The following is a 21636-nucleotide window of genomic DNA, read 5'->3' as shown; positions in this document are numbered from 1 at the left end:
TCAGGTCTGCCTTCCTCCTCCCCTAAAGTGCCTGTGTCTGCTTCTGCCTCGCACGTCCCGACCAAGCGTAGAGACCCAGACCCTCATGAAGCCCCACTGGGTGGCCCCTGCTCTTCCGAGACCTCACCAGAAGCTCCCACTGATGAGGCTCCCCGGAAAAGATTATGTAAGAGGAAACATCTAGACTCCCCACTGGAGTCCCTAACATCAGATATCTGACTTAGATGAGTCAGAAGGGTCCCCACGGTCCCCCTCTGAGGATATCTCCTTCGCTGAGATACTTGAGATCCTTAGGCAGAGGGGTGACTGGCAGTCCAAAGGCCCTACTGAGGATGAGTTCATTCTCCTGAAGGCTTTTGGGTCTCAGCCCTCCACCTCTTGGGTGTCTCCGCCCTTCGATGAGCTGATGCAGCTGGTCTCATGAAGGGCATGAGAGTCTCCGGATACTATGGAGCCTGTCCCTAGGTGGCCTAATAAATTCATTTCTGCCCCCCTTGACAAAACATTTTTAAGAAAGGTGTTCCGGTTGATGCCATGGTGGTGGCGGCAGCCACCAAAAAGGAAATGTCTGAGACTTCCTCATCTATCCTTCCTCCTAACAGAGACTCCAGGATTATGGATAGATACGGGAAGCGCAGGTTTATTTCAGCAACCTTTGCTCTCCATTCACTATTTAACCAATTTTACTAGGTTGCAAAGAGATGATCTTAAGGAGTTAGGAGATACTCTTCAGGTTACAGTAGCTACAGGAGCTTCCGACAAAGTTGCTGCCCAGCTTGCTACCCTCAATTCCATTGTCAACTCATCCATGCGTCTCATCTCTTATGCAGCTGACGGAACGAGTAGGGCAGCGGGTACAGGAGTTGCTCTTAGGAGACATTCCTGGATGCGCTTCTGTTCCTTCGCGGAGCCCTTCAAGTCATCCTTCATGAACACTCCCTTTGATGGCTCGTCCCTTTTCGGGCCTAAAGTGAAGGAAACCTTAACCAGGTGTGAACAGGACGGAAAGACTCTGTTTGCCGTCGAGGTCTGTTTTTCCACCCCTACCTGACCCTACCCTAAAGGTCAAAGGGGAGGAAAAATGTGGTTCTGAAAAGCCCAAGGAGCCTTACAGGATACACGTGGTGAAACCCCCCCCCCAGGGGCAGAGAAGGGGGCAATAATGGAAGATGCTGCCCTCATGGCAGAGGGGGTCCGCAACACCAGGGCGACAGAGATCACTTCTCTGGGAAGCCCTATCAGAGGAGGCCCAACTGTCCTACTCTGGAGGCAGTTTGGGGGTCGCTTATCTTTGTACCCAGACACCTGGCTCAAAATAACAAAAGACAACTGGGTACAAAGTATAATTTCCAGAGGATACTTCATGCCATTCGCCACACCTTCTCCAATCATAAGAAAAATCCAGGATGTTCCACCCAGTTACAGGGAACAGGCAACAATAGAGGTCCAAACGTTTGTAAAGAAAGAGTCTTCCGACCAGTCCCAGTAGACCAGGCAGGATCCAGAACTTGCTCAAGATTAGTTTTGGTCCCAAAGAAGACGGGTGACTGGAAACCCATATTGGATCTCAGCTGACTGAACCAATACATAAAGAAAGATAAGTTTTGGATGGTCACGCTTCAGTCTATACTTCCCTTCTTAGGGAAAGACAATTGGATGTGCTCAGTAGGTCTCAAGGATGCGTACTACCACATAAAAATGGCCAGACCATCCAGGGATCACCTGTGCTTCCGGCTGGGAGCCAATCACCATCAGTTTCGAGCCCTGCCCTTTGGCTCACTACAGCCCCCAGAGAGTTCACCAAATGCATGGCAGTGGTCACGGCTCACCTGAGGTGTCTAGGATTCCAGGTGTTTCCTTAGCTAGATGATTGGCTCCTTACCGCCACCACCAGGCATCAACTCATTCAGGCCAGGGAGTCCACTCTGTCACTTTGCAATCATCTGAGCGTTACAATCAACTCAGAAAAATCTGCCTTGTCGCCATCGTAGCATATCGTTTTTATCAGGGCAGAGTTGGACGACACCACCACACTAAGGCTTCTAGTAGAAAGAGTTCTTTTTCATCGGCATGTCAGCATTCTGATATCAAAAGGCAGAGCACCAACATCAGAAAAGTTTTGAAATTATTAGACATGATGGCAGCAGCAATTCTAGCCATACCACTAGCTTGTATGCACATGCGGATACTTCAGTGGCTGTTGTTCACTCAATGGTCTTACCAAGAGCTCCCTATGACTCACACTATAATCACAGATTCTTGCAAAAAGGACCTTCAGTGGTGGTTGACCTCACTTCATGTCACAATAGGACGCCCATTTGTGCTACCCCCTCCAGGGGCCACAGTGACCATGGATGCTTCCCTAATAGGGTGGAGGGGTGGGGCATTTTCAGGGAAAGACTGCCTAAGGCACATGGACCGATCAAGTGACACATCTGCACTGCATATCAATGTCTTGGAGATGAGAGCAGTACTTTTGGCGTTGTAGTATTTTTAGGACTCTCTTTCTCTGTGTACGATTGCAATTCAGACAGACAACATGTCATTGGTCTGGTATTTGAACAAACAAGGAGGAACCAGGTCTTATCCCCTTTGCCGCAATGCTCTCAAAGTTTGGCAGTGGATGCTGGCAACACTCATCCCGGGGAAATCCAACGTGATAGCAGACAAACTGAGCAGGGCAATTTTGTTGCCCTGCGAGTGATCCCTCAAGAAAGAAATAGTGGACAGTATATTCCGCAGGTGGGCCCAACCTTACTGCAGCCTTTTTGCCAGTCACATGAACACAAAATGCAAAAGCTACTTTGCCCTGATTCCCCCACCGGGAGAAGCCCCAAGGGACGCACTTGTACATGATTGGTCTCCTATATGCATTTCCAACAATTCCGTTGGTACCCAAAGTTCTTTACAAAGCAAAAACCTTGGGAAGGACCATCATTCTAATAGCCGCTCATTGGCCTCGTCAGATTTGGTTCCCCTTCCTGCGACTTCATCTTTTGGTGGATCCTTGGATTCTGGACCCAGTTCCAGACCTTCTGATGCACCCGTCGGGAGATCTTCATCCCTCTCTGCAGTCCCTAAAGCTGACAGCTTGGCTGCTCCAGTTCCCATCATAGCCAGGTTCCATAACCTCACCAATGAGACAAAACAGATCCTTTTGTCTTCTCATAAATCTACTAGGAAGCTATCTTAGCAAATGGAAAACATTTTCTATATGGGCCTCTAGAAATAATATTGATACTTACCAAGCTCCTATGACTTCCATCTTAGAGTTCTTGACTGTGATTTTTAACAAATGAGCTGCAGTAGCAACAGTTCGGGTTCAACTGGCTGCTATTTCTAATTTTCATGTTGGATTTGAAAGATTGAATATCATGTCTCACAAGTTATCCAAAGCCTTTCTCAAAGGGACTTTTCAGATTAGATCACCTGTGAAATCTCCATATTCTCCTTGGAATCTAAATTTTATGCTTTCCCACATAATTCTTCTGCCATTTGAACCAGCTTCATCTCAAATTTTTGTCTTGGAAAACCATCTTTTTAGTAGCTATTACTTCTGCCCACAGAGTGTCAGAGCTTCAGGCTTTATTCATCAAGCCTCCCTATTTGATATTCCATGCTGACAGAGTTTCACTTAGAACTAATCCCTCATTTTTGCCCAGAGTTTGTTCTGAAACCAATCTCAACCATGTTATTGATTTGCCAGTCTTCTTTCCCAACCATTCCAGTAATTTAGAGTATATGCTGCACAAACTTGATGTTCACAGACAGCTCAGATTTTATTTGTGTAGAACAAAAGATTTCAGAAAATCTCATCCACCAGACCAGACTCTTGTTTTCACCTATCCATCTTCACATGCTTCCCAGGGAGTGACGGAATAAGTTCCCCCTTCCCACGTAGGAAAAGGTTTTTATCCAAGGATATTTTTAGTGCCAAAGGAAAAAAGTTGCTTTGAGAGCAGTTCTGGATCTTTGTTTCCTAAACCTGTTTGTGATCATGCCCAAGTTCAAAATGCTGTCACTTCACAACCTGTCACCTCCTGTTCTTCATTCCAGTGTCCTGGTAACACTAATTTTAAAAGATGCTGATCACATCCCTGTTCATCCAGACTTCAGGCATTTCTTAAGAATTTTGTGTCTGGATTACATTATCACTTCCTTCCCTTACCCTTTGAACAATCCTCTGCACCAAGAGTGTTCACAAACTGTTTAGTTCTAGTTGGAGTTGATTGCAGGTTACAGGGTATCCACATTTTTCCATAGTTAGATGACTTGCTTATCCTTGCAGTCTTTTCCAAAGTATCAGGAATCTCTAACTTGGGTGAGAGATCTCTTGTACAAGCTGGGATTTCAAGAGAATGTTCAAAAGTCTTTTTTTGACTCATCCACACAGGATTGTGTTCCTGGTTTGTCAGTTTGACAACTCAGTTCAAAGAGCTTTTCTTCCACTAAAAATAGAACTCTTTCTTCTATCTACCCAGACTTTGGTCACTGCGAGAGGATACTTCAGGATGCTGAGTATTATAGAATGCATGATTCTTAAGATACTCCTGGTAAGACTCCACGTAAGAAAGATAGAACGGTATCTGAAATCTCTTTGGTCCCAACACTAATATCCTTTGCCCTTTCAAATCCCAGTGCTTGGGTTTGTCAGAAAGGAAATCACTTGGCGGAGAGAGCAAATATCCTTGAATACAGGTCTCCCCTTCTCCCTCCCTGTGCTGCCAAAGCATTGGATCACCACAGCCTCAGACTAGTTGCAGGAGGGATAAAAGTGCAGGGTGTGCAGACACCAAGGACAGATGCAGACAAATAAATCTAAAAGAGATGCTTGCCCTATTCTAGGCACTTAACTTTCTGAATTATCTTTGGTCCTGGGACCTGTTCAAGTTGTCACAGTCCATGTCAGTCATGTAGTGCATCAACAAGTTAGATGGTACTAGGTCATACCCCCCCCCCCCCCTTGCAGACTAGCCATGTTAGCTTGGAATATAGCTTCACAGCACAGTCCCATTCTTCAGGCATCCTGCATTCCCTCAGAGCAAAACTGTGTGGCAGACGAGGTAAGCATGATAAGGGCAGACCCACACAAATGAAACCAGGTCAGGGAGTCTTACAAGATCTGATTCATCTGTGGAGAATTCCTCTAGAAGGCCTGGAAGACGGATGCCTTTTTTATATGCTTTTCCACCAATATCCGGGGTACTTCTGAAGATTCAGAATTCCCCCAAGTTCATTGTGTGATTCCTTCTGTAAGTCTAGATCGGGCTTTCCTTGGACCATTCTCCAGGGGCTTCTGGACTCTTCTCCTTCCATCTCCCAAATGTAGTAGTCTAGGATAATCTACACATATAGCTAAGGCTACTGCAGAAGTGATCAGTATGATAAGGATGTTCTGAGAAGGAAGCCTTCAGCTGTCTCAGGAAGCAAGTGTCATTTTCTGCCGTCCAAAGAGGGTGGTCCTTTGACTCTTCATGGGATCCAACACTGAATTTTCCATCTTACTAGTCATTTAATCCCTAGTCCAGGGCCACTCCCTCTCATTTTATAATTAGATTTATTATTCTCTTTCTATTTTTTGCTTATTTAAAAAAAGTTTATTTTAATATTTTATTTTGTCAGTGTTTACAGTAATTCTTGTGGAAATGTCCTGTTTTTAGCAGTGTTCATTTGCTTCTGTCTTTGTCAAATGTTTGTTTTTACTGTTTCTGAGGAAACTTTTAGTATTTCTATCAAAAGTGCAGTGTGTATGTGTGCTTTTGGGCACTGGGGGCCCTTCTTTACTGTTGGAACTGTGTTTTTTCATCTTTTGATATGAAAATATTGTAGAACTTGGATTTCTTTCAGTATTTTTACATTATTTACTATATGTATGACACTGCTTTGTGTGTTTTTAATATTGGAACTAGAGTGTACCACAAATTACGTTAATTGAATGTTCTGTGAAGATTTTAGTCTCTCTGACAAGAAAATATATTTTTTATGGGTGTTTAATGTAGTTAGTGTGTGTAGCTAATTTTTACACTGGTTTGGCACATTGGTTACTTTGGTGTTTGGACTTTATGCACTAGAAATTCTTTTAACTTTTGTCAGCTGTAAAAGAATTCTGAACACATTTCAAACTTTTTTTGTGATAGGACAGTTTGTCAGAGTTTAGTGCAGGGAGATGATTATTACTAAAAACGTAACTGCTTATTGTGATAAATTATGGAGTACTGTCAGTTTATTATTCTGGTGGGGGTTCTGTCCCCCAGCTCGATGCATCCTAACTCTGGTACCTCCTCATTTAATTCTCCATCACATGATAGAAGCACAGGGCATAAAACCAGTGCCTGTGATACACAAAGGCATAAGATTTTACCCCAGAATATTTTTAGTATCATAAAAGGAGCACTGCTGGATACCTGTTTAGGATCTGTCTATTATAAACACCTTTGCAAAAGTTCCAAAATTAAAAATGCACATTTTACACTTGGCCCTAGAGTTGCTTCCAGACCACTGTTTCATGATTACTCGATCTCTAGGATGCTTATTGTCATACACCTATTCCTCCCACTTTCAGGAAGTTTTTGAGATTTGTGGTGTCCGGCTTACATTATCAATTTTCTGCATTGCTCTTTGGACTATCTAGCTACACCTCAAGTGTTTACAAAGTATCTGGCCCCAGCTGTTGCCTATTGCAGAACCCTAGGCATCCACATTTTTTTCCTTACTTAGACAATTTGCTGATTTGTGCAAATTCTGCATCCATGTGTTTGATGTCCTTAGGCAAGGTCGCCACCCTCTTTTCCCACCTGAGCTTCAAATTGAACCTTCAAAAGTCTTGCCTCACTCCCCTCTGTGTGAAATGTTGTCCTGGGGTGTTAGATAGACAAAGTAGAAAGGAAGGCTCCAAGGTTCAGGAGAATTTTGGATCCTCATTTCAAAAAAATAGCTCTGAGATGATGGCCTTGATAAATGCATTAAGAACTTTGCACCAACCGTTGAATCCTGGACAACTAGTGGTGATTACAGACAGCACCACTGTGATGTTATACTTAAAAATGGTGGGGAACCAAATATTACCTGTTATACAAACTGGTCATGATTGCCTGGGAAGTAACAGCTCAGCACAGTCTTGCTTCAGGTGACCTATATTCCATCAGAGTGGAACACTATGAGCAGATCCAGAACAGACTCATGAGTGGATGTTGCACCCAGAGGGTCTTCCAGGAAACTGTCGGCCTATTGAGAGAACTCCACAGTAGATCTGTTTGCCTCCATTTCCAGCAGGCAGTTAAAGAAATTCTGTGCCTGGACACCTTACAGAAAGGCCTGGAAAGTAGATGCTTTCTTCTTCCCATGAACAGCAATGCACCTTTATGCCCCCCCCCCCCTTTTCTGGTAATAGAGTTCTTCTAAAGATACAGAAGAACTGACCATAGATAGTTCTGGATTACCCATAGGTAACTCTGATACTATTTGAACAGGGCTAAGGACTTTTCTGACCTGCATTTTATTTCCTTTGAGGGAAAGAAAAAGGGACTTTCAGTTTCTAAATAGACAATTTCAAAATAACTGCCCAGTTCTCTTTAGTTTTGTTACTCCCATCATGGAAGGACTACCCCCCCCCCTCCCCCCAGAGAGTAAAGGCTTATTCCATCAGAACTGTGGCTGCTTTGGGCACATTTTGAAAAAAGTTGGACTTGAGCTATTCTAGAAGCAGCAATTTAGTTATTTGTACACACTTAGTAGATTGATTGTTTTCCTATATATTTTTTAAAACTGTTGCATATACTTGAAAGACTGGGCCCTTGGACTTTGATCCTGCTTCTTCCACCTTTATTATCTAGTGTTTGGCAATCATCCCAGATGGCTAGAAGCTACTGCAACAGTGATTTAATAATGAACACAGTGCCATTATGTAAATTAATGTACCACAACAGTAGATGTTTGAATAGTTCACTGTGGTAGTACTAACACCCTCCCACCATCCCCCATATATTTTATCAATTTTTTCTGTTTGTAATACATATCCATCTTCTCCTTTCTCTCCTTCAGCCAGAGTGCCCCCCCTTTTCTGCAGTGATAAAGGTGTACAGATATAGCCTCCCGTAGGTGAGGGCAAGAATGCTGTGAAATTTTACACCATTACATATCCTTGTATACTGGCACACTCATGCTGTAGTGGACGTACAGGCATGAAGAGGGTAGCCAGACATCTGGTCCTTGACAACCCCAGGTATAACTAGAAGCTACTGTAACAGTGATCTTATTTGTACATCTACTTTTATAGTAAGTTAACTTGTACAACTGTTCTTTTTGTTCTTCCCTGTAGTTGGAGGTACTTTGGGTTTTGCTGTGAGGTCCTGATTTCTTCATCTGTCCCTCCAAGTGTCCTGCTGTCCATCTCAGGCATTTATTTCTATCACCGCAAGCTTCTTCAGCTGCTCTGCTTTCACTGTCCAGGTTTCTGTGCCACACAGAACTGGTCACACCACTGGTTTGTACACCTTACTTTTCACCTTCTTTGGAATTATTTTGTCATGCACTACCCCTGACACTTTGTGCCAGTAGGCTATAGTACCTTTTGATTTCTAGCTTTTACCCTCCTCATTTAAACTTCCTTGCTCCTCTTCAACTACACCTCACAAATAATTGAAGCTGTTAACCTATTCCACTATTTTCTATTCTAACTCATCTTTCGACTTCTGATTCCCCTCATTTACTGCCATGATCACTGTCTTGTCTGTACTCATTTTCATCCCCTGTGCCTTCAGATTTGCACAAGGTTGGGTTTAGAGTTGAAGCCTGATGAACCCCCACTCACACTGTGAACCTCTGTTTGAGTCTTTACTCTTCTCATACTTTTGTCACTGGATACTTTTGTGTAGCATGCATTAATGTCAAAATGTTTCTGGAGCTTCTTACCGATGCAAAGACTGCCCAAATCAGCTTTCTTGGGACCTTGTCATATGCTTTCTTCCAAGTCTGGGAATGCCTAATTGCATTTTTCTTCATTTCCAGCTTTTTCTCCACTGCCTGTCTCACTGCAAACATTGGATCAGTTGTACTGCAACCTGATATGATTCTGAACTGTTCACCTCCTAGCTTATTTTCTACAGTTGTGCATATTGGTTTATCAGTTAAACCTCTCATGCACTTTCATCCCGTTGACTGGAGTTCGATATCTTCCTACTTATTGCATTTGTGAATATCCCTTTTGTTGTTGTATACTGGCACTCAAATTGTTATTCTTCAGTTGTCTGGGAATGTGCCTCTTTCTCTATACTGCAAATGTGAATTCAGAAATGTAAATGAAGTATGCTACGACCAGGAAGCCTGAGTCAGGGTACTAACCAGCTTCTTATGCTTTAGTTCCCGGTTGGAATGGTAACTTCAGTTTTATTTACATATTGTTGAGACTTTAAGTAAAATTCTTCATAAACTTGGCTTCTTATGTTGAAGGTGCTTTACCCTTTCAGCTGCTGGTGGTTGCCTAGGCATCCTCTTACCCATTCCTTTGTAAGGGGGATGTTGTACTATTGTTTCTTCTGATAGATGACTTTCAAAGGCTTAAGAATGTGTTCACGTCTTCACTGTGTGCTCCTGCTACTGGTTATATTCACCAAAAGCAGTAATAGGTCATTTGTTCACTTGATTCAGTAATGTAATCCACTTTACAGAGATGGTTCACACATTTAAAGGGTTCGTTTCATCAAGCACGACCCCTTTTGTTTGAGGTTGCTGTCAATGGGGGATATATTTTTCTCCAAAGTGCAGCAGTCTCTTGAGTTGATTATGTAATTTATCATGGAGTATGTACAGTACCTTGTCACACTCCCACCATTCCTGCAGAAGAAGAAAGACTTCCTTGTGTTTGTCACCAGTACTTTTTTCTCCTCCAGGAAATGTACTTTCAAGGGTGTGAGTTATTTGAGTCGTCTTTAAGCATGTATTTCTTAAAACTGACCCATAATCTGAAAAGTTAAATTGGATTTTCCTTAAAAATTACTTCTTCCATTCTTTTTGGTGTGTAAGCTAATAAACCTGGAACCGTTTATTTAACTGATATAGTGTAGTGACCTTTCAGGAACCTTAGCAACAGAGTCTGAGATTGAGCTTTTAGTAAAGTGAATTAAGATTGAGCTAAATTTGACAAGACAGGATTTTGTTGTTATGCTTTGCACCTTGTCAGTATGCTGTTTTTTAGTTCTAGTTCTGTGAATTTGTCATAAAAGTATTGCAGTAAGAGGTGCATTATAAGGAAATGTCCATTTATTTTGGGCTAAGAAACTACTGCATATTCCAGAAAACTATTGGCTCCCTTTGGGGCTGTCAGGGTATAGTGTAGTTCTTGAATACAGCAATGCAAAAAAAAAAATTTTTTCCTTAAAATGTTGCAGTTAGAGATGCATTAGAAGGAAGTATCCATTTATTTTAGACCATGTGACTTTGGTGCTGACAAGGTTTAATGTACTTGAATACACCAGTGCAAAAAACAAAACTGCTGACAGCAAATGTGGCATTAATGTAACACTGTTGGTTTGAATTAAAAACAAATTAAGTAATGATATTTGTTGTACATATGTTGAAAATATTACTGTGTTTTGGAAATTACCTCTAACCTTGTTATTCTAGGCTGCTTCAGTTCACTTTTGCTGGTGACATCTTTATGCTGCCTGATGATCCCCTTGGAAGACATGGACCTAATCTGGAACAGTTCCTTTGCAATGAAGACTATGCTAGGTATTATACCATTTAATATATTAATGTGTACACAAGTTATACTCCTTTCAGCAGTATTTTAACCATTTTATTTTCAAAATGTTTTGAGGTTAACCTGTTTACTTGTATAGAGTGCATGATTACACTGTCAGTAACCCATATTCATGATCAAACATTGTTACTGCACGCCATTCATCAGTTTGTTGCCCTTTTGTAGGGGGAGGTTAGGAATAATTTTAGTAAAGGCCAGTGTTCATCATATTAATCACTGCTGCAGCAGCCTTAACCATGTGAGTTAATTCCTGCCAAGGATACAACCAAACAGCTTCTAAAACTTCAGAGCACCTTCCACACACCAAAATTATCAGGCAGCTCGAGCTGAGCTGGCAAAAAAGACAAGTTTGTGCGCCAAGCCCTTCAGAGCTTCACTGCTACTGAAGAATACACTCCTCTAAGGCTTTCAAGGATTGTCAGTCGACCTGCTGCTGTTCTTTTGCTGGGCAAATGACTTCCCTTTGGGGAAAAAAAGCCTTCCATTTTCTAAACATTGTTTTGTGTTTTTATCACTTTCCTCTTCAAGAAAGGTATTTTAAGCTAGGAGTTTTGTATTTTAATAAACTGTCATGAGGCTGTATCGTACTTTTAAATGGGAGAGCTCTTATTTCCTGTTAGTTTAAAAGTTGTGTAAAGTAACTGAAAACCATTTTTATGAGGTAAAATTGTGTTTGTTACTTTGTGGGGATGGCAGTGTTTAAAGTTCTTTTTACTGTGTTTGTCTATGAAAAAAGTGATTTTAAGACGTGTAGTTTTTGCCAGCATTTGCTACTAGTCTTCCATGGGAAAGAGGCACTATTTTCGGCTTGACCATTGAACAATCTACCAATCCCATTGTTGGTCTTGTAGCCACAAAAAGAAAATTAAGCAAACCGTCTTTGCCACCACATCAGGCTAGCAGTTTGCTTCATCTGCTGGTGGGTGACTCTGCTGTGGCCATTTGTTGTACCTCAGACTACTTATCTTTTAACCCAGATCCATATGGTGTAGCACCTACAGCCACTATCGACCTAAGTTAGCCACATCCTCTGTGGCTGTTGGGGTCCCCTCAGTGGGCAAGGAAGAGCCATTTTTGCTGGTCCTAGGAGAGGGAATGGGGAAAGCTTCCCTCTTGTGTCAGAATGCTGTGCCCATCGCTGGGGAAGCTACTGCTTCTGTTTCTAACATGATTGATCCAGTTTTCCCTCTCTACTCTTCTTCCAGTTCTGGATCTTTCTTTCCCTAACCTGTTTGTGATAGTGTTCAAATTCAAAGTGATGTCACTTCACAGCCTGTTACCTCTTCTTCCGCTTTCAAGTTTCTTAGTAGCACTAGACTTAAAAGATACTTATCATAATCCTATTCATCCAGACTTCAGACGTTTCTTAATGTTTTGTGGGTCTGGATCACATTATCAGTTCTCTGCCTTACCCTGTGGACTTTCCATTGTACCAGGAGTGTTCACCAAATGTCTAGTCATAGCTCATTGCAGACAGGCTACATGGTATCCACATTTTGCATGTTTAGATGACCTGCTTATCTTTGAAAGTCTTTTTCAAAGTGTGAGTAATCTTTGACTTGGGTGAGAGGTCTCTTACCCAATCTGGATTCCAAGAAAACTTTCAAAAGTCTTTCTTGACTCCTTCATACAGTGTTGTATTTATGGGATATCAGCTAGAGACCTCGGTTTAGTATCTAGATCCGTTTCTAAGGTTTTCCACTCAAACTTTGGTCACTGCGAGGAGCTACCTCAAGATTTTATGTCTCATGGCTTTTATGATTCTCATGATACCCATGGCAAGACTCCATATGGGAAAGATAGTGTTCTCTGAAGTCTCTTTGGTCCCAACACACTTTGTCTTTTCAAACCCAAGTGCTGTGGTTTGTCAGAAGAGAAATCATTTGAGGTAGCCAAGATATTCTTAAGTCCAGATCTCCCCTTCTCCCTCCCTTTTCCAAAGTAGTCAGTCACCACAGACTCAATTTTTTTGGAAGCAGTTTCAAGATGAATAAAAGTGTAGGGTGTGTGGGACACCAAGGACAGACACAAGCATCAAAGAGGTGCTTTCTCTGATCAAGGCAGTCAAGTTTGAGATTTATTTAGTCCCTGGGGTCTTTTCAAGTTGTTGCAAACAATAACACAGTCATACAGTACATCAACAAGCAGTGAAGGAACTAGGTTGCACCCCCCCCCCTTTGCGCACTAGACATGTTAACTTGGGATATAGCTTCACAGCATAATCTCACTCTATAGGCATTCTACATTTTGTCTGAGCAGAAATTGTGTGGCAGTCAAACTGAGTAGGACCAGGGCAGACCCTCACGAATGGAAACTAGATCAGGGGATCTTCCAAGACTTGATCCATCTGTGGGGGGGTTCCTCAAATAGACCTCTTTGCCTCCTCTGTGAACAGTCAAATGGCAATATTCTGTTTCAGGACTCCATGCAATAAGGCCTGTGAAGCAGATGCCTTTTCTTTTCCTTGGAAAGAATGTTCCTGTATACTTTTCCACTCTTTTCACTAATTTCCAGGATATTTCTGAATATTCATAAGGAATTCCCCCAAGATTATTCTGATGACTCCCTTCTGGCCCAGGCAACCATGGTTGTTTTTAAGCAGCTATTTACTGAGGATGTGCAGCAGGTACTTATGGAGGCAAAAAAAAAAAAAAAACTTACTGGAATATATATGTTAGAAATCAAGAAGGTTTTCTAGTTGGTACAAGTAGCATAACCGACACCCATTCAGGGCTAGTTGTACTCTGGTTTTACAGTATTTATGAAAGTTACAATCGTGGCTTGTCTTATTCTTCTGTCAAGGCTTAATTATCAGCCATTTCAGCATGTCTGCATATGGAGTCTCCTCTTTCAGTGCAGTGTCCTGTCAAAATGTTTTAAACAGTACTGTGATGAAACAACAAAAGAAACCAGGAAACAGCACTTCCAATGGTGGACCTTGGTCAGTAGCAAAATAAAAAATCAACACACAATTTTGTTAAGCACTTTTGTTCACTTTACTATGAGGAACTTCTTCAGAATAAACTGAGGAACTTCTTCAGAATAAACTGTTAAAATCCAATTAGGTTTTTAAAAGAATTACATCATGATGTCAACGTATCAAACACCAATAGAAATGAAACAATGAAATATGCAAATCTTAGTTATATAAACAAACTGATACTGCTATCAATCTATATTTGCCAATATTAAATACTCTTATATTTAATAAACTTTTTTACCGAAATACAGCCGTTCAGTCCTGCAAGTAAGTCTGCTTGTAAATAAGCTTGTAAATGAACTTTATCTTCTGCTATTCTAAAAAAAACTGTTGTATTGATTTACAAATTTATTTTTATCTTCTTGTTCAATTACTAAAAGCATACATTTTCTAAAATCTGTAAATTCCTCAGCATGCCTTGCCAATGCATTTCTGTGGTCCTTTTTCTTGATTTGCTAGTACATGCTCTCTGATTCTTTCCATTAACCTACGTATATGTAAAAAACATCACAGTTGGAATAATATGCAAGGTATAGTAACCCATCACTTTGACGTGTATACCTATTTCTAGCTGTTAATCTAATATCTAGATGTTAAAAATGAAAAGTACTTCCAGAATAAATGTACCTACAGTAATTGCAATTCTGGCATGCAGATGTACCTCTCTGTTTAGTTTTGTCTATTTTAAACAGCAAAATTCGAATTATTGCCTCCTAGACAACTCTGAATTTTCTAAAGTTTTCCAGTTTTCAGTAATGTTATGAATACCTGGACCATCGATACTGATTGATAGAAGAAAATAATAACTTGCATCTTTCTGGCAACCCATTTGATTAACTGTTCCTGTATCAGTTACATCAGGAACAACCCCCCTTCCAAAATAGGAGAACATCCACTATACCTGTGTTTCATGTTTTCAGATATTTCCCTTATCTTATTTTCAGGATAGCCTCTAAGAATAAAAAAAATAAATAATGTTTCCACTTCCTCGTTAAACTTTTGATCATCACTTATTAAATGACTATATCTAATCACTTGCCCCCTAAATGTGTTCATTTTCATGAAAGCAGGATGGTAACTTCCAAAATGTAAATAATTATTTCTAACGGTATCTTTCCTAAAATACTGTTTGTAAATTTGTTAGACTCTTTTAACATGATCATTTTTACATCCAAAAAACTAGCTGTAGTGCCTTGGTCACTTACTACAAATTTCAACCAAGAAACACTTTGATTAATCTGTTGAAGAAACTCTTCCAAGAAGTGTCCCATCCAAATAAAAAAAGAGATTATATATTGTCTGTAATAGCTAACTTGCTTGAAATGTGGTAACAAGATATTCCTCTTCCCACCCGCACATAACTAGGTGTGTGAAAGCAGGAGCTACATGAAAAACTTATCCAAAGCTAACTTTGGGCTCCTAATAACAGATGTGGCTAACTTTAAGGCACCCATGCAAATGGAGAATAGTTGCATGACCGCCGAATCATACACAAATGCACTGTATGGACACGTACACAAATGCATAGATCTGGCCATACCCAATAGAACCAAGACACTCTCTCCTCAAAGAAGGAAGCCAATCTGGTGGTCCCCTGCCATAAACAAACTGTACAACAGGAGGAGGAAACTAATGCAGAATAAGGTGAAGTCTCACGACTGGAAACCCCCCTTATCAGCCTCAACAAAAGGATGAGATCCCTCATCAAATTCTCTAAAGCTAGCTATGAAAACAGAATTGCAGCAGATAGTAAAGACAACCACAAGGCCTTAGTTATGTAAAGAATCTCTGCGTCAATACCCAGATTTGCTCTGAGGTGCTGCACAATGGTACCTCCTATATCGAGCCAGCAGATATTGCCAATATACTGGCCGACAGATTTAGTGCTAACTTTACCCCCCACCCCACCCCCACCCCCCAGGGCATATCACACTACCAGTAGATTGCCAGGCATCCAGTATTACTGCTGCACAAGTTACAACAGCACTATCCAAGGCCAACAATACAGCTTCTATGGGACCTGACAATGTCCCTGGCTGTGTTCTACATGAACTACAGAGTGAACTGCCACCTTACCTGTGTGCCCTGTTCAGTCACAGCCTCACCTCAGGCTTTGTCCCTACCAAATGGCACACTGCTACAGTCATCCCTCTCCACAAAGGAGGAGCAACTACAGACCCCGGGAATTATCGCCCCATTAGCCTGACTAGTCTGATATGCAAAGCAATGGAACTCATCATCATGGACCTAATAAACAAGGATGTAGGGAATCTCCAAACTCTGGATCCTACACAGTTTGGTTTTGTGAAGGGTAGATCATGCCTGCTCAACTTGGTCAACTTCTTTGAGTCAGTCACTAGAGCTGTGGATGAAGGCAAGGTGGTTCATACAGCCTACCTTCATCTGGCCAAGACCTTTGATACCATTCCCCACTCAGGAATCTTAGAAAAACTCAGTAAGCTAGGCATCAACCCTTCTATCACTAGATGGGCTGCAAACTGGCTCACCGATAGAACCCACAGTGTGAAAGTAGCTGACTCCAAGTCAGACTGCCGACCAGTCACGAGTGTTTGGTCCTGGGTCCTCTCCTGTTTGGTATTTACTTCTCTGAAGTTCAGGCCAACACGAAGGGATTCTGGCTGACAAAGTTCGCAGACGATTGCAAGTTGGGAGCTATTATTAACTCCCCAAGTGATGTTGATATCCTATAGAAAGGCTTCAGTGAGACCAACAACTGGTGTCAGAACTATGGCCTTAAGCTCAATGCCAAAAAGTGTCGTTATCCCCCTTGGTGGTAAAAAACGGTTCCCTTGAATTACCACATTGATGGTAGTCCACTGGAACACAGAAGGCGTTGTAAGTGATCTGGGAACACAGGTTGACAGCAGCCTCTCTTTTGACCACCACGTTGCCACTGTTGTCAGAAAGTGCATCTATGTGGCACATCTCATTACTAAGGGTTTTGCATCCAGGAAGGAAAGAGGTTATTGTCTTCCGCTACTCTTCCCTCATTAGGCCAATCATAGACTACAATGCCCCATTTGGCATGTACCTCACTAGACACTTGCAGCAACTGGAGAGTCCACTAGACACTTGCAGCAACTGGAGAGTCCACAAAAGTACCTCACAAAGTGGATCCTAGGCCTTAACCACTTGTCCTGTATGGACAGACTCAAAAAAACTCCAGCTATTCTCTGTCTCATATCACCTACTTAGAGGTGATCTCTGCTTGACTTTCAAAGCCATGTCTGACCCAGTTCTGTTAGAAATGCTACCTCTAAAGAAATCACAATCTGTCCGCACCACACACTCCAGAGACCTCAACCTCATTACCACAATCAACAGAACATGCTGAAGGACAAGTTCATAACCCAGAGACTGCCCATGGAATAAACTTCCCATACATGTCAAGCAGAGCACCTCACTGGCCCTCTTCGAGAGATCTTGATGAGTGGATGGGAAATAGAAAATTCACCCCGGGGATCACTCCAGTGGCTCTGCTCGATAGAGGCACTGGAAACTAAGGATGGGTGGCATGATGCCAGGGTAATCCTATGGGCTAGGTTTGTAAAGGCTTCAGGGCCATTAGCCTCGTACACACCTATGAACCTATGAGACAGCTGGGTCATCTGTTTCCATACCCTCTGAAACCGCAGAAAGACAAGATTATTCAGCTTCACCTATTAACAAGCAGTGGAAGCTAGGTTAAGAAGGGAGGTAATGATTAGTGAGCAGCAGTATGGTTTCATGCCAGGAAAGAGCACTACTGATGCAGTGTTTGCTCTGAGAGTGTTGATGGTGAAGTATAGAGAAGGTCAGAAGGAGTTGCATTGTGTCTTTGTAGACTTAGAGAAAGCATATGACAGGGTGTCTAGAGAGGAGTTGTGGTATTGTATGAGGAAGTCAGGACTGGCAGAGAAGTATGCACGAGTAGTACAGGATATGTTCAAGGGCAGTGCGACAGTGCCGAGGTCTGCAGTAGGAGTGACAGATGCAGTTAAGGTGGCGGGATTACATCAAGGATCAGCTCTGAGCCTTTTCTTATTTGCAGTGGTGATGGACAGGTTAACAGACGAGATTAGACAGGAGTCCCGTGGACTATGATGTTTGCAGATGACATTGTGATCTGTAGTGAGAGTAGGGAACAGGTTGAGGAGACCCTGGAAAGGTGGAGATATGCTCTAGAGAGGAGAGGAATGAAGGTCAGGACTAAGACAATATATATGTGTGTGAGTGAGAGAGAGGATAGAGAAATGGTGAGGATGCAGGGAGTAGAGCTGGTGAAGGTGGATGAGTTTAAATACTTGGGATCAGCAGTTCAGAGTAATGGTAAGTGTTGAAGAGAGGTGAAGAAAAGAGTTACAAGCAGGGTGGAGTGGCTGAAGAAGTGTCAGGAGTGATTTGTGACAGACTGGTACCAGTAAGAGGGAAGGGTCTACAAGAGAGTACTGAGACCAGCTATGTTATATGGGTTGGAGACTGTGGCCTTGACAAAAAGGCAGGAGTCAGAGCTGGAGGTGGCAAGAGTTAAAAATGTTAAGATTTGCATTTGTATTCAGTGTGATGAGGATGGACAGGATTAGGAACCAGTATATTAGAGGGTCAGTGCAGGTTGAACGGTTTGGAGACAAAGCCAGAGAGGCGAGATTGCGTTGATTTGGTCATGTGCTGAGGAGGGATGCTGGGTATACTGGGAAAAGGATGGAGCTGCCAGGCAAGAGGAAAGCATAAGACAAGGTATGTGGATGTGGTGAGAGAGGACATGCAGGTGGTTTGTGTGATGTGGATGTGGTGAGAGAGGACATGCAGGTGGTTTGTGTGACAGAGCAAGATGCGGAGGACAGGAAGAAATGGAAACAGATTATCTGCTGTGGTGACTCCTAATGGGAACTGACCAAAAGAAGACGACGTATTAACAAGATTGATCACCTTGACTGTTAAATTTTTTTGTTAGACAAGCTGTTAGTCTGTTGGTAGTTGTCTTACTACAAGGCATGAATCCTCCTCACTTCTGTTTTTCTGACTGCATTTGCCCAATTGACTTGATTTTTAAAATGTTCTCTGCAAGTAAATGCATTCTGGATTTCTTATGGATTCATTGGCTTGGTAACTGTACTGCACAAGATGTCCTTCAAGGATGCATCTGCAGTCATCACATATGGGTTGTCCTGCCTCAGGCAGCCCTTCGGTCGGCCGGATTCCAAAGTCTGGGTCCAGCGTCGGCTGATGTCGCCTTCCCACGCCACAGCCTGGGGTATAAAAGCGTCAGCCGACGCCATCTTCCTCAGTCTTTCTTGCCGCGTGGTGCCCGAAGCAGAAGCAGTTCGCAAGTGCCGGTCGGCCAGCTCCTGTAATTTCGCTATCCGAATACTTCAAAAGCTAAGTACCCCGTTGGGGACTCTTTCTTGCCCAAAGTTGCAGAAGATACCTCAGATTTCTTGCAGGGTCAGAGCATTATCAATTCTCAGCATTGCCCTTTGGCTTATCTACTGCGCCCAGAGTATTCACGAAATGCCTGGCATCAGTAATAGCACACTGCAGACTCCAGGGGATTCACATCTACCCATAACTGGACGACTGCCTCATACAAGCGGACAGCCAACAAACTCTGATAAAGGACTTAAATTATGCCATCAATCTTCTACAGGCCTTGGGATGTACAGTCAACATGCACAAATCAAGACTTTTTCCATCCCAAAGAATAACCTTTCTGGGTGCGGATCTCGATACAACCACCCAAATGGCTTACCTCACAGAAGAAAAACAAAGTCAACTACCGGATTACTTCACAAATCTGACAAGACAAACTCAGCTGACTGCAAGGAAAATCCTGCAGGCCCTGGGTTACATGGCATCCTGTATTCTTTTGATTCCACAAGCAAGGCTACATATGAGAAAGCTACAGTGGTACCTAAGGAGTTTATGGACTCAGCACAGTCACAGTTTGGAAACTTTAATCCCACTCATCCCATGCCTTCACAAGGAATTTCTGTGGTGGGCTCAGGCCAGCCAGTCCAACAGAGGACTGCCCTTCACAAAGCCAAAAACCTCCCAAACTATTACAACAGACGCTTCAGACCTAGGTTGGGGAGCACACATGGAGGGCAGAGGTATCCAAGGACAGTGGTCACGAAAGGAGCTGCGCATGCACATAAATCAAAAAGAAATGCTAGCAGTGATACATGCAATCGAGGCCTTCAAACTCTTTCTGCATCAAGGCCATCTACTAATAAGGACAGACAACACCACAGTTATGTGGTACATAAACAAGCAAGGAGGTACCCATTCTTACCCTCTGTGCAGACTGGCAATGAATCTATGGGATCTTTCCTTGAAACTCAATATACAGCTACAAGCTCAGTTTGTGCCAGGGAAGGACAATATACTGGCGGACAGCTTAAGCAGAAATATCATGGATGCACACGAATGGATGCTGCACCCAGACATTTTCCAACAGATAACACAATCTTGGGGGAGCCCGGACATAGATCTATTTGCATCCCCCCACAATCATCAACTAAAGAAATTCTGCTCAAGGACATACCACCCACAAGCGTGGAAAGTGGACGCCCTCTCTTTCAGCTGGAGAAATCTGACAGTATGCATTTCCTCCTATTCCATTAATGACCAAGGTGTTACTGAAGATCAGGGCAGAGCAGCCAAAAGTGATCCTGATAGCTCCGGACTGGCCAAGACAGCACTGGTACCCACTGCTAAGGAGCTGGTCACGTACGAAGCCATGGCCCCTACCTCTATGGCCACTTCTGCTGACACAGCACAGCTACAAAACTCTACATTCCAACCTGAAAACATTGCAACTAACAGTGTGGAGAATACCTTGACTCCTCCTCAGGATAAGCTACCCCAGAGAGTAAAGAATATTATTCTGGAAGCTCGCTGCCCTTCCACAAGGAAGGCATATTCAGCAAAATGGAAAAGATTTCTCATCTGGAACACCACAAAGGGCCTAGATGCGACAATGATGAACATGGCACATATCCTGGAATATTTGGCAGAAATGTTCCACAATGGACTGTCTTACTCTTCTATTAAGATTCATACTTCAGCAATTTCAGCAGAGTACAATACTGATCCTCCTGTCTTTTCTCATCCTCTCCTAAGACAGTTTCTAAGGGGAATCAAAAACATCAAACCTCCTAGGAAACCTCCTCTACCTGCTTGGGACCTTAACTACATGTTGGAAAAACTAACACTGCCTCCATTTGAACCAGCAGCATCTGCAGATCTACAGTACCTCTCATGGAAGACTGCTTTCCTTCTGGCAATAACCTCAGCAAGAAGAGTTTCGGAATTGCAGGCCCTGATGGCAGTTCAGCCATTTATTTTCCATCAGGATAGAGTTTCATTAAGAACTAATCCTACTTTTATGCCAAAGGTGGCATCCAGGGTTTCATTGAATCAAGCTATTCACTTGCCTACCTTCTTCCCAAATCCACAAAACAAAGGGGAGAAACTGCTGCACACCCTGGACATTCACAGACAGTTGCGCTACTACTTGGACAGAACTAAAGGTTTTAGAAAAACTGACCAGCTGCTGGTAGCATATGCTGCTGGTACTCAAGGAAAAGCAATTTCCAAATAGACAATTTCAAAATGGATAGGAAATTGCATCCGCTTTTGTTACTCATTTCATGGAAAGACTGTACCAGCTAACATTAGACCTCATTCTACGAGAGCCACAGCCACCTCCACAGCCTTCTTAAGAGGGGTGGCTACAAAAGACATTTTAGAAGCTGCCACATGGAGCTCCGTGCATACATTTGCCAAGCATTACAATTTACCTTTATATTCCAGATCCAGAGCAGGCTTTGCTACGGCTGTCCTGCAGGGTATCTTAGCTACACCTTCCTTTTCCTAGTACCTCCACCCCCCAGAT

At 42.6% G+C, this 21636-nt stretch overlaps 1 protein-coding gene across 1 annotated transcript in view; it reads left to right on the top strand.

The window, feature by feature from the left end:
* Positions 1–21636, top strand: part of N4BP1 (NEDD4 binding protein 1) — a 679137-nt gene that overhangs the window by 625088 nt on the left and 32413 nt on the right. The window contains exon 10 of the mRNA XM_044081613.1: positions 10621–10728. Coding sequence (XP_043937548.1) covers positions 10621–10728 — 108 coding nt within the window. The remainder of the gene's footprint in view (positions 1–10620; positions 10729–21636) is intronic.

The sequence above is a fragment of the Protopterus annectens genome, chromosome 8.part1 (genome assembly GCF_019279795.1).
Source record: "Protopterus annectens isolate FY-2018-M chromosome 8.part1, PAN1.0, whole genome shotgun sequence".
Lineage (NCBI taxonomy): Eukaryota > Metazoa > Chordata > Ceratodontiformes > Protopteridae > Protopterus > Protopterus annectens.
The sequence above is the reverse complement of the archived record's forward strand: the minus strand, read 5'-3'. Positions and strand labels throughout refer to the sequence as shown.